General features: G+C 52.8%; 1 protein-coding gene across 4 annotated transcripts in view; it reads left to right on the plus strand.

The window, feature by feature from the left end:
* Positions 1-3,619, plus strand: part of AUTS2 (activator of transcription and developmental regulator AUTS2) — a 1,039,841-nt gene extending 1,036,222 nt beyond the window's left edge. For all 4 annotated transcript variants that reach the window (XM_087815613.1, XM_087815616.1, XM_087815615.1 and 1 more), the window contains one exon: positions 459-3,619. In XM_087815613.1, the coding sequence (XP_087671739.1) occupies positions 459-1,707 (1,249 nt within the window). In that variant the 3' untranslated portion in view covers positions 1,708-3,619. The remainder of the gene's footprint in view (positions 1-458) is intronic.
* The last annotated feature ends 10,072 nt before the right edge of the window (positions 3,620-13,691 follow it).

Here is a 13,691-nt window from a genome sequence, read left to right on the forward strand (position 1 = left end):
ATCTTGGAGATGGCTCTGTCTCTGCAGTTAATACTCTGAAGCCGGCTCTTAAAACTTTGTTCTCAACACCGACTGACCCCGAAACCCCAGCCAGGTGGGCCGTGTGTCCACGGCACTCATCATGGGCCACGCAGGGCCACCTCAGCTTCCTGGGAGCCCTTCCTCTGGTCTTGATGGAGGCCCAGGACTCTTACATACAGAGAATCATTTCCCCAGGAGACTCCCCCTCCCCCTCATCCCTAGCACGTCACCCCCGTGAGCCTCCTCTGCAGCCTAGGGCACTAAGGTCAGGGTGGCTGGCCCTGCGGTGCCAAGGGCACGCGGGCTGCCTCGGCGACCGTGGGAAGCAGCCCCGAGCCCTGAGCCCCTCCTTTTCTCACCACCATCTCATCGGCAGCCCCTCGCCAGGTCGGCAGGCCCCATTTCACTGGCTTCCCGTGTCCCCCTCTCTCCCGCAGGGACAGTGTTGAGAAGAGACACTCCAGCCACCCCTCACCAGCACCTATCCTCCCGGTGAGCACCCTCGGACACAGCCGCGGCTCCACTGAACAGATCAGGGGGCATTTGAACACTGAGGCTCGCGAGAAAGACAAACCCAAAGAGAGGGACCGGGACCACTCGGAGTCCCGCAAGGACCTGGCCGCGGAGGAGCACAAGGCGAAGGAGGGCCACCTGCCCGAGAAAGACGCGCACGGCCACGAGGGGCGCGCCGCGGGCGAGGAGCCCAAGCAGCTGGGCCGGGTGCCCTCGCCCTACGTGCGCGCCCCCGCCGACAGCGCGCGGCCCAGCAGCACCTCGAGCCGCGAGGCCGAGCCGCGCAAGGGCGAGCCCGCCTACGAGAACCCCAAGAAGAGCTCCGAGGTCAAGGTCAAGGAGGAGCGCAAGGAGGACCACGACCTGCCCGCGGAGGCCCCCCCGGCGCACCGGTCCTCGGAGCCGCCGCCGCCCCCGCCGCCCAGCTCGTCCAGCGCGCACGCGGGGCCCCTGGCCATGCCCATGACGGTGGGGGTGACGGGCCTGCACCCCATGAACAGCATCGGCAGCCTGGACAGGACTCGCATGATGACGCCCTTCATGGGCATCAGCCCCATCCCGGGCGGAGAGCGGTTCCCGTACCCCTCCTTCCACTGGGACCCCATTCGGGACCCGCTGAGGGACCCCTACCGGGAACTCGACATCCACCGGAGGGACCCGCTGGGCAGGGACTTCCTGCTGAGGAACGACCCCCTCCACCGGCTGTCCGCCCCCCGGCTGTACGAGGCCGACCGCTCCTTCAGGGACCGGGAGCCCCACGACTACAACCACCACCACCACCACCACCACCACCCGCTGGCGGTGGACCCGCGGCGGGAGCACGAGCGCGGGGCGCACCTGGACGAGCGCGAGCGCCTGCACCTGCTCCGAGAGGACTACGAGCACACGCGGCTGCACCCCGTGCACCCCGCCTCGCTCGACGGGCACCTCCCGCACCCCGGCCTCCTCACCCCGGGGCTCCCCAGCATGCACTACCCGCGCATCAGCCCCACGGCGGGCCACCAGAACGGACTCCTCAACAAGACGCCCCCCACCGCCGCGCTCAGCGCGCCGCCACCGCTCATCTCCACGCTGGGGGGGCGCCCGGTCTCCCCCAGGAGGACTACGCCCCTGTCGGCAGAGATGAGGGAGAGGCCGCCTTCCCACACCCTGAAGGACATCGAAGCTCGGTAAGGAGAGAGGCGCGGAAGAGGCAGAGGCAGCCCGCCCCGAAAACACGCCAGACTTCGGGGAGGGGGGGAGTCGGTGACTCTTGCGTCCCCCACAGACTGCAGGGCGGAGCCCCCCCCCACCTCTTCCCTGTAAACAATGTATAGACTCAGTGCAGATTTTGAAATGTTTTTGTATATTATACGTTGACATTTTTCAGATCTTTTAGCCAAGTCCTATGTTCTCATGTGTCCAACTCTTTTGGTTTCTCGTATAAAACTTTTTGATTTGAACCAAAACAGTGAAGGTGACACACACCGATGTGTTCATTGCGGAGGAGACAGACAGAGACAGACAGACAATAATAGTCCGCACCATCCATCGTGCAAAGAGCTCTTTCAGACGAGAAGGGAAGGCCGTGTACATAGTTGTGTAAAAAAAAAAAAAAAAAAAAAGATTGCTTCATGAGCTAAGGGTTCATATATGCAAAAGGGTAAGATGAAAGCTTTACTTTGTACAAATGTAAATAGTAAAGATTAAGTAACATAATACATTAATACTTCTTAAAATGTGCTCTTTGCAAACTTAATCTCAGCGAGCACGGCCGGCTGCGGCTGTGTTCCCGTGTATTGTTAGAGACAGCTAAACCCTTCAACTATGCAATGAATGTCCGGGCTTTCCACAGAAGCCCGCCCAACTCAAAGGAGCCTTTTCAGATCCATTTACAACATAATTAAGGTCATATTTTCCCTGAACAAGCGCTTACGTGATAGGACTCTGTTTTCCTTGCTTGTTTTTTCAAACGGAGAAACATCCTATTTTGCAAATTGGACCCCAGGCGGAAACTTTGCCTCTGAAGTTGCTGCTTGTGGGCTCCCTGGGCAGAGTGCGGTCCCCAAAGGTCAGAGGACATGAGCAGCCAGGGCCAGGGTGGACGGGAGTGGTCAGATACCAAAATCAGGGGACACAAACAGGTCGCCAGCATCTTGTCACCGTCAGTCACATGACTTCGCACGCACCTCATGTGGGAACCATGCGTTTTTCCAGCGTGTCCCATTTCATACCCGCTCACACTTCCTCGTTTTGTAATGAGGTTCAATCACACCCAAACAGATCCTGAAAGAAAGCTTTGCGTTTTCTCAGATGATGGATATGTTTTCACTGTATTCGACAACCGACAGATGGAAGGGGCACATTTCCTAATGTGGCTCCCTGTGTCCAGTCGGTGATAGAGTCTGGGAGTAGCCCGACAGGTCAGCCTTGTGGAGCCATGGAGAGAGAGGTACCGAGGGTGGGAGGTGGCAGAGACAAAGTCTTGTGTGTGCGTGTGTTTTTAAGTTTGCATCAATCGTAACGTCTCTTCATAATACTTTTATAATACATTAAGCCTCTTGTCTACATATTTGGAGAGAATATGACTTTACTAGCAGAGAAATACAATATATCTTGTCTACTGGACTGTAAAATATATGTATGAAATAAAATTAGTTCCATTTGGTCTTCTAGTATATTAAAGTGCTATCTGACGTTGTTACCCTGTTTTTGGAGAAAAAAAAAGTTAACTACAGACCATTGTTTCTAATAAGCAGAGAGATCTATTTTAGTAGTAAACTGAAGGTTTAGTTGTGAGCTTCAGAATTTTGTGAACTCCAGATGTTGTGCAGTGGTTTTACTTTCTTTTCTTTTTTTTAAGACAACAACTAAAAAGGAAAAAAAATCCAAGGAATATGTACACTGGAACTGTAGTGGTAGCTCTCAGTATTGTAAAGAGATTGTTCTATACAGACCTTTTGCTGTTTCTCCTGTATGTAATAAAGTCCTTTCTAGACCCCATGTGAACAGAAAAGTGAAGCGACTGACTCTTCAGCATGTTCTCAGCGGCGGAGCCTTCTTGTGTAATGTAAACTGTGCCATGTTATTAAAAAATGTGAACGAAGCTTTCAGCTGCCTGTCTGTGTGAGCTGCCCATCGCTACCTTAGGGGAGGAGCCGTACTTGCAGGACCTGGCTCTGAACACACCTGGGGCCCAGCTGAGCGAGCGGAAGGCTGACCCACGACACTGTCCGTCCCGCCTAGCGACCTGCAGTTAGTTTCTGTAGACATTCGGTCCCCAAACAGTTGTAGACTGATTATTTGGGGGGGCTTTTTTGTTTTTTAAAAGACTTATTTTTAAATATGTTTTTAATTTCAGAGAGAGGAAGGGAGAGGTAGGGAGAGAAACATCAATGATGAGAGTCATTGATCGGCTGCCTCCTGCACACCCCCTGCTAGGGATCGAGCCCGCAACCCAGGCATGTGCCCTGACCAGAAATCGAACCTCGATCTCCTGGATCATAGGTTGATGCTCAACCGCTGAGCCACACAGGCTGGACTGTTTTTGTGGGGGATTTTATGTTCTAAGCAATTACTGTATGTCCTGAGAAGGTACTTTTGTGTTTTTGTTTTTTTAATTGCTCAAAATATTACAGATATCTTTTTTCCCCATTGACTCCTTCTACCCTATACCCACTCCCTGCCCTAGGCCTTCACCACACTATTTTCTGTGACCATGGATTATGCATATATGCATATAAATTCCTTGATTAATCTCTCCCCACCTTCCCTCTGAGATTCCTCAATCTGTTCCATGCTTCTGTGTCACTGAATCTATTTTGTTCATCAGTTTATTATGTTCATTAGATTCCATATATAAGTGAGATCGTGTGATATTTGTCTTTCTCTCCCTGACTTATTTCACTTAGCATAATTTTCTCCAGGTCCATCCATACTGTCCCAAAGGGTAAGAGATCCTTCTTTATAGCTGCATAGTATTCCATGGTATAAATGTCCCACAGCTTTTTATCCACTCATCTACTGATGGGCACTTGGGCTGTTTCCAGATCTTAGCTATTGTAAATTGTGCTGCTACAAACATAGGGGTGCATGTATTCATTCTGATTAGGGTTTCAGGGTTCTTAGAATATATTCCTACAAGTGGGATCACTGGGTGGAAAGGCAGCTCCATTTTTAATTTTTTGAGGAAGCTCCATACTGTTCCACAGTGGCTGCTCCAGTCTGCGTTCCCCCACCGGTGTACCAGGGTGTCCCTTTCTCCACACCCTCACCAGCACATGTCATTTGTTGATGGTAGAAAAGGTACTTTTGCATTTGTAGACAATGTCCGTGTGGGCCAGGTCAGCAAGTGCCCTTTGAGTCTCAGGCCTGCCTCCAACCTCAGCATTTGCTTTCTCTGCATTGGTGAGAAATCTGATTTCCAGCCTTTGACCACAGTCTTTGCTGGCCTGTTCCTTTGCATTTCACTCTGTGGACTCAGTTATTTAACGCCTTCCAGATCTCTTTTCCTGTGTCTACTTTTTGCCCAATGACATGGCACATCCCTCATCAGTTTTCAGACTTCTGCCTCATCTGTGTAAATAGCTTTATTTTTTTAAGTTGTAAAAACTGTTCAGTTTGACTGTGCCAGCCCAATGAGACTTCTGTTTGGATTGGCATCTGTATCTTACCGGAGAAAACAAGGAGAGCAGCCCAGGTTGCCAGGATGTGGGTGGCTGCTGAGTGGGCGTTAGAAGTGGAAACAAATAGAAACCGGGAGCTCTGGACGTGAGGGCAGGGTGCCCTGGGCGCCCGCGGCTCCACGGGGCTGTGGGAAGTGGGGGAGGCTCCTGGGTCGGGGACCCAGCCTCGCAGGCTTGGGAAGCTGGCGGTGGTGGAGCAGGGACTGCTTGAATAAAACCTGCTTCACTTACCTAGCTTTTATGTTAATGGCTGACTCCTAGACCAGACGAAATAACATGAAGAAAAACCAGTGGATCGGGAAACCCGATAAACAGTGTTTTTCCCAAATCAGGCAATTCTGGGCCTTCCGGCGCTCACCGTGACTGCCGACTTGCAGCTCTGGCAGCCCTCGCTGCCTTCTGTCGCTCACCTATTTTCCTGTCGCCATCTGCGATGTCAGGACGTGGAGAAGTCAACTCTCAGAATCAGTCACGGTATTTAATCCCGGGGGCTTGATTTGTCTCATCCTTTGCATATTTCCCCTCTAATTATGTTCGCTCCTCGGCGTAGATGCGTAGCAGCACCAATCCGATTTCCTGCTAACCTATAGATGCTCTAATTATCTCCACAATCTTTGACTGACAATGATCTTGTTACCTTCTAATGGTACATGACAAGTAAAATAGCGAACATAATGATGCAATAATTACCATTTTGGAAGGATATTCGCAACAGCATTCGCTGTTTATCGTTTTTCTGCCTCAATCAAGGTGGATGAAAGGAAATAAGCTGTGGCTGTCGATGTTATACATACGTATGTAGCACAAAAAGAAACTGAAGACAGAACCGTGCCACGGAATTAGCCACGCAGCGTGGCCCCTCCGGACCCCCTCTCTGTGTGTCCATCCTGAAAAATTAAGCCTCGGTGGCTTTCAACCAGCCCAAGGAAAGAGGGCAACAGAAGCAACTTGTGCTTTTTCACGTTATTTTTTAAAACTTTTCCATCATTTTTCCCCCCAGTGAATTTCTGAGCAGTTTCCTAGATGTGGAAGTGTCCTTTCCATAGAATGGGAGTGTTTATCAAATAGAAAATTATATCATCAAAGACGGCTCTGCACTGTGAAACAGCTGGTCTTCCTTGTGTGCTGGGCAGTTAGACAGGAGCAGAGCAAAGACAATGCCCAGGTACAGAAGGTCACCAGGGTGGAAAGCCCCGGGTGCCTAGCAAAGGACCATTGTAGGGGGGACCTGCCCCCAGGGTGACCTTTCCTCCCCTCGCATATCACTAGTCAGGTGGTTCAGACCCCCTGGCCTTCCCTCCCTAGAGATAACATTTAGGCCTCAGTTGTATTTCAGCTCCAGGTCAAGAAAAGCAGCAAAACCAGACAAGTGACACCAAGGCCGACCGCAGGACCAGCTGCATTGGATAATGAAACACCCCCCCACACACACACCCTGACCCTGACCAATCAATCATTGGAGACCTAGACCCTGAAAGGCCACACCTGGAAAACTGCTTAATATTCTATTGATGTCTTCTCCTGGGATCTCCCCTAAAATTTCCACCCTTAAAACCATTAGGACGGAGGACCCGGCGCCCGCCCGCCCTCCCTCCCTCCCGGGAGCATGCCAGCACCTTTGCCCTGCCCCTCTCCCAGGCGCATTACCATTACCTTCCTCACTTCCAAGCACCGAGGGCCCTTCCTTTGCCTCTATAACTTGTTTCCTAAGCCCATTTTTTCTGCAAGTTATTTCCTCTACCTTTGTGATTTTCTAAATAAATGTTCTCTTACAGCTTGGGTCTTGGCTCTGAATTATTTTCCTAGTCAGAACCCAAGTACAGAGGTTGCTGAACCCAGGTCGGGCCTGACCCCACCGGTCAGACCCCAAGTGCCGTTGCCACGGCCTACAACACTTTGGGGCCACCACAAATACAACGCGTGTTTGTATCTCATGTCTCAACTGCTAGACACCCCTGATAGACCTTCACCAACAGGCAGAAACCACCCTGGTGCTTCCAGTCAGTGCCCTTGAGCAAAACACAGAACCTCCCTAGAACTGTTTCTCAGTGTGTAAAACGAGACCATCTGACCCTAACAAGACCTAAAGACATGCAGGTCATAACGTGGATGGGCTTTTGGTGTGTGCCGTCCCAGAGCCGATAAAAACTGTAGGATGGATGGAGAACCACCCACACAAAAGAGAAAGGAACTATGTATTTACTTATTTTTGCAAACCCAGTCCTAGTCACAGCGTCATGAAAATTCTGGATAAAGATTTGCTGACACATTTGGTAGAACCAAAGGGAGGGGGTTGGTGCTCCCAGGGTTTCTAACTCGGGGGCCTCAGCGTTTCTCACCTGGTGTGGGGAGGGGATTAGGCAGGGTCTGGCTATAGCACCTAAAATACTGTCAGTCTGGGTCCTGACCTGTCCTGCCCGGAATGTTCCTGACGCCCTGACATGGGCCAGGTGGAGTTCAGCCAGTGGCCCCGAAGAGCACTGACACCAACCCTGCGTCCTGTCCCAGGCAGGCACTCGGCAAACGGGCCTCGGCTTCCTCAGCTCTAACTTGAGTTTGTTGCCTGACATTTGAGGCTTCTCCGAGCTCTCTTTGGACTTTGTATCTCCATTGGGAGTCAGGTTGCTTTTTAAAACCTTATTTACCTTCTCACACACCCTATACCCTTCCTTCCCAGTGCTTCATGGCAACCTGCCTTTGTTTAAGGGGTCGCTTCTCTCTTCCCAATGGCCCTGGGGTCAGAACCTGGGACGCCCTGCAAGGTCAAACTCAAAAACATCTCCATAACGCCTCCCCTGAGCGCCTCGTTTCACATCCCTTCTTTGGAAACTTACGGTTTAACGGTCCTCCACCCTCCACTCAGCCGTTCCGGTTCTGGGTTCCACAGGGCCCGTCTCTAGTGCAGGAGCATCGGCCCCCAGGGCAGAGGCCCGAATGGGTGTGTCCCCGGCGGTAGAGGCCACTCCAGGCTGGGTGGGTGAACAGAAGACTGCACAGAGCCCTGGCTCTCCAGCCTTGACTGTAACCCCGTGCCTGCCGATGCAGGACACATCCCCCCACACACAGCTGAAACGGGTGAGAAGAAACAAGAACCCTTGTTCTGTGCAATGAGCTCCAGATTTTCTAAATTCTACTCTCTTCTAATTCGTTTATTTTTAAATGCTGATTACACCTGTGGTAGGCAGTTAGCCAACATGAGCAGAGCAAGGACAATGGGCCAGGTACAGAAGGTCACCAGGGCGGAAAGCCCCAGCCACCTAGCTGGGACAATTGTAGGGGGGGACCTGCCCCCAGGGTGACCCTTCCTCCCCTAGCATATCACTGGTCATGCAGTTTGGGCCCCCTGACCTTTCCTCCCTAGTGATAACATCTAGGCCTCAGTCGTATTTCAGCTCCGGGCCCAGAAAAGCAGCAAAGCCAGACAAGTGACCCCAAGACTGACCTCAGGACCAGCTGCATTGAATAACGACCACCCCCTGCCCTGATGCCAACCAATCAATCAGGGGAGACTCCAACCCTGAAAAGACACCTGGAAAGCTGCTGAATATTCTATTGAGATCTTCCCCTGGGACCGCCCCTAAAATCTCCACCCTTAAAACCCTCGGATGGAGGACCCAGCTGCTCTCCCTTCACGCCAGAACCTTTCCCCTCCCCCCAGGTGTGTCACCTTGACCTTCCTCACTCCCAAGCTCCTGGGGCCCTTCCTTTGCCTCTCTAACTAGTTTCCTAAGCCCATTTCTTCTACAAATTACTTCTTTTATCTCTGCAATTTTCCAAATAAATGTTCTCTTATAGTTTGAGTCCTGACTCTGAATTCTTTCCTAGCCAGAACTCAAGCACCAAGGTTGCTGAACCAGGTCCGGCCTGACCCCACCCGTCTAACACCTGGTGCCGTTCCCGCCGCCTACGACACACCCACTACTTCATTCGACGCTCTTGGAAATCATGCGTCTCGACCCCTAGTTTGAAAACTGTCACAGAAGAAAAGCCCAGACAAAAAGGAGGGTGAGACTCGCCTGGGCAGAGGATCACGCTGGCGCCTGAGCCGGTCCCACAGCGTCTCCCTGTTCTCTTACCCGGTCTCTCCCTAAACCACCCTTCACACTGCTGCCGTGTCTGCTCACGTCTCTCCAGTTTTCCAAAATCTACCTAAAGAGGTCAGCAGCGTGGAGCCAGGACGTCTCACCCGGCCTTTGAGGGCCTGCACACCTGGTGCCCATCACGTGTCTTTCCCAGCACACGCTGGGCACGCACACACCTCGGGGTCCTTGTTCCCTCTGCTTCCTCTTCTTTGTCCAGCAAACAGGTTTGCCTCTAAGGCCTTCACCCCCAGGAAGCCTCCCCTGACTGCCCCTTGTCCCCCATCAGAGGTCATTGCTTAGCCCCTTGGCCAGCAGCAGCACCACAGGGAACTTGTGAGAAGTACAGATCTCAGCCCCTGCCTCCAGCCTCCGGAATCCGACCCTGAGGGTGGGGGCCAGTGGTCTGTGTTTTAATGAGCCCCCCAGGTGACTCTAATGCACAGCTAAGTTGAGAACTGCTGACTCCTGGCAGAGAAACTGACTCTCCAGCCTGACCCAGGGACCTGCTGGATTGCAAAGAGGTGGTCACCGTGGAGAGCCAGAAGGGCACTGTCTGCTTCCAGATCCATCCTGACTTCTCACTGCTGTGTGGTCACTAATTCACGCGTCAATAACCTGATGAGATGGGCCGAGACGTCTGCCTCAGCATCTCCTTAGCATGAAGATAGTAGTAGCCAGTGTTAACTGAGTGCTCTTTGCATGCACCGTGTTTTCAACATGGATTATCTCCCTTAATGTTTTCGGCGGCCTTACAGGGTATAACCCAATTGGGCAAGTGAGAAAAATGAGGCCCAGAGACATGAAGTAATTGGCCCATGTTCAAGTGCATAACCCAGATACAGACCCTCTCCCCAGAGCCTGCACGTAACCAAGGCCCTGGGTTCCCACCGAGAGGCAGCTTGCTGAGCTAATTAGCCACATAAACAGCAATTGCAGGGACATCGCTTACCCATTTAGCACGTATTTGGAATTGGCACCATGTATATTCCAGGGGATGCAAACTGATGGCCTGGAGGGAGGGAGGGAGGAAGGAAACGAGAATTGTGCGTGGCTCAACAATGAGAATATGCCATGAACCAAGGATCATGATTAATCCAAGTCTGTACATCAAAGATTTTTTAAAAATTGGTGGCTTATGTGATCCAAAGCAGCCCAACAACTTGTATTTGGGTCAGAATTATTTTACAATACAGGAATTGTACGTAGGCAAGCCAGAATCATGACCCCACTGAGCCCATGTTCCCGAGGGGCCTCGTGCCCTGAGCTGCCTGCAGGGGCCGCCTTCCTCCCAGCGCCCCACATGGCACTGTCCACGCGGCTCCCATACATGCTGGGCAGTTTATGACTGTGGATAGCAAGTGTTTAGTACAAAAATTGTTGAAAAACAGTATTCTCATATCTAATTTTTAAAGTAGAACCTAAAGTTAAGGTTCCCGGCAGTAGAGTGACATCCTTAGGAGTAATCACCAGCGCTCTTCCGTAACGGAATTGTACCCAACCAGACGATCTTCACCCCAGTGGGTCTATAGTAATGCAACACGGATGCCTTCTGCTGTATTTCAGACGCAGCAACAGCCTGTGTCCATGAATACGTCAGTGGGTGTAGAATAAATGGACAGTCATCTGTTTGACAGACACTGAGGGTGTCCTGTTGGCCAGGCTCCTGCTAAGGGCTGAGGCTCTAGCCAGAGCCTAAAAGCCAAGGCCCCTCTCTCCTTGGCGTGCTTGCATCCTCAGGGGAAGTCAAGGAGGTGACAAGTTAACCAAGACAAAAGTGCATTTTATTTGCTAATGTTTGTGGAAGGAAAGAAATGCCAAGATGAGAACAGGATCGTGAGAGTCATGTTTGAGAGGAATAGTCTGAGTGAAGGAGCAGGAAAGCCGAGTTCAGGAAGGTCTTTGGGGCCTGGTGCTAAGGGTCCTGCTAGGACGTTGAACTTCATCCTGTGAACAACTGGGAACCACCAGCTTCTGTAAGTAACGTTTCAGGCGGATGGATCGGCTGCCACGAGGGTAGGTTCCACTCATACGTGAAGTCAGACCCTGGCGGGGCTGCAGACCTGCCATCCACAGGCGTTTTATTTCCAGCTCAGCCCCTTGCAGACATCCTGGAACTTAACCACAGCAGTGTCTGGGCCCTGCAGTCTCCAGTCACCTCTCCAGAAGCCCAGTGACGTTCCCACCTGGGCTCCCCTCTGCAGGCTGCCACTGTGCAGGGGGCACTAGCGTGTTGGCCCCTCTCCTACCTCCCTGCCTACACCCGCAGGGCTCTAGAGGCAGCCTCACAGGCTACACTCCCCTGGGCCCCTTTCCCCCTCAGCCTCACGCCCCCTCAGCCCTGGACCTCAGCTCTAGTTTCACAGTGCCCTTAATTGCTAGTCTCATGTCCTGGCTCTCAGCACCCCTTTCACTCCACTCCATTCCCATCATCCTCACGTCCTGGTCTGTCCTTAGCACAAACTCCCTTTTCCATCTACTCTTCTCCAGACCCTCCCTCCCCCCTCCTGCTCCCCATGGGCTCCCCTGCAGCTCTCTGAGATGGGGGGGGGCATTTTCTTTGCTATGGCCTGAGGTGGCAAGGGTCGTCTTGCTCTCAGAACACTCTCCCTGCCCCCTCCCCAAATGCCCCAACTCCTGGCCGCAATCATTTATCTGCCCGCAGCTTCCCACTCAGTCCTTGAAGAAGTCCCCAGCTCACTGCCATCCTTCCCACAGCACTTCCATCACAGCCCTCACTCCCGGGGTCCCACCCCGGTCCTGGCACCTTAACTCAGCTCCCTAATCTCACGTCACAGCCTGTACCTGAGCCCAGGTCTGTGCACACTGGGCCTCCTTTCCTCCTCGTAGTGGTTTCCTCTGTCCCCCTGGGTGAATGGCCACAAGCTCTCCCCCACAGGCACCCCAAAGTTCTTGCTCTCTCTTGCTCCGTGGAACGGTGGTAGGGGGAGGGGAATGGCTCCAGGTGTCAGACTAGCGGGGTCAGGCCCGACCTGGGTTCAGCAACCTCGGTCCTTGAGTTCTGGCTAGGAAAGAATTCAGAGCCAAGACTCCAACTCTCAGAGAACACTTATTAGTAAACATCCAGAGGTAGAAGAAATAATTTGTAGAAGAAATGGGTTTAGGAAACAAATTATAGAGATAAAGGCCCTTGGAGTTTAGAAGTGAGGAAGCTAATGGAACTGGGCCCGGGGGTGGGAGGAAGGGGAGGGAGAGGCGAGGCCAGGGCGTGCTCCTGGGAGGGAAAGCCCTCCGGGGCCTCTGTCCTAAGGGGCTTAAGGGTGGAGATTTTAGGGGAGGTCCTAGGGCAAGAGCTCAGTAGAATATTCAGCAGTTTGTGGCCTCCACCGATTGATTGGTGGTGGTGGTGGTGGAGTCATTATCCAACGCAGCTGGTCCTGAGCTCAGCTGTGGCTGGTTTTGCTGCTCTTCTGGGCCTGGAGCTGAAATACGACTGAGGCCTGGATGCTACCTCTAGGGAGGAAAGGTCAGGGGGCCCAAACCACTGACCAGTGATATGCTAGGGGAGGAAAGGCCACCCTGGCGGCGAGGTCCCACCCTACAATTGTCCTTTGCGAGGCACCCAGGGCTTTCTGCTCTAGTGACCTTCAGGACCTGGCTCACTGTCCTTGCTCTGCTCCCGTCTAACTGCCTACCACACAACCACACACCCTCTGGCTAAACCTCAGTCTTGGGTAAATGTGGTTATGGTCACCCCACGCCTGCGCCAAACCCGGCGAGAGAGAACCACAGAAGGTGCTGCAGGCAGTGACTTGAGTGGGCCCTCAGGCCTCCGGGAGGTCATTCTTTCGCCCTCCTGTCCTGGGTGGCAGCCGTGCCCGACTCCCTCAGGCTGGCATTCCAGAAACAGAGCCAGGCCTCCTGCGAAGCTGCTTGGAAGCGCCTGTGGCCCGGTGCTGAGAGCCCTCAGTTCTGGAGAGCAGCAAGGCGGAGACCCAGCCCCACCTCACCTGGGGAAGAACGAAGGCCCCTCTCCTCAAGTCAGGAAAGCTCAGCTGGAGGCAAAGGGCCAGAGCCGAGGTTCTGCCATGTCCTGTTGCCATATGTCCTGGCCCCTGTTGATTCCATGGAAGGAGCCAGGACTTTCCGAACTCTTAATTTCAAAGCCCCACTGCACACCCTGGCCGGTGTGCTCAGTGGTCAGAGCGTCCGCCCGCCCACCGAAATGTCACAGGTTCATTCCCTGGTCAATGGCAGGCACCTGGGTTGCAGGTTGGATCCCGGGCCCCAGTGGGGGTGCGTTCGGGAAGCAACCATTCGATGTTTCTCTTTCCCTCCCTTCCACTCTAAAAACAAAACAAAACAAACAAAAATGGAAAACTATCCTCAGGTGAAAATTAACAAAAAATACATACATACATACATACATACATACATACATACATACATACAT

This window comes from Miniopterus natalensis, chromosome 3 (assembly GCF_054644295.1).
Source record: "Miniopterus natalensis isolate mMinNat1 chromosome 3, mMinNat1.hap1, whole genome shotgun sequence".
NCBI lineage: Eukaryota > Metazoa > Chordata > Mammalia > Chiroptera > Miniopteridae > Miniopterus > Miniopterus natalensis.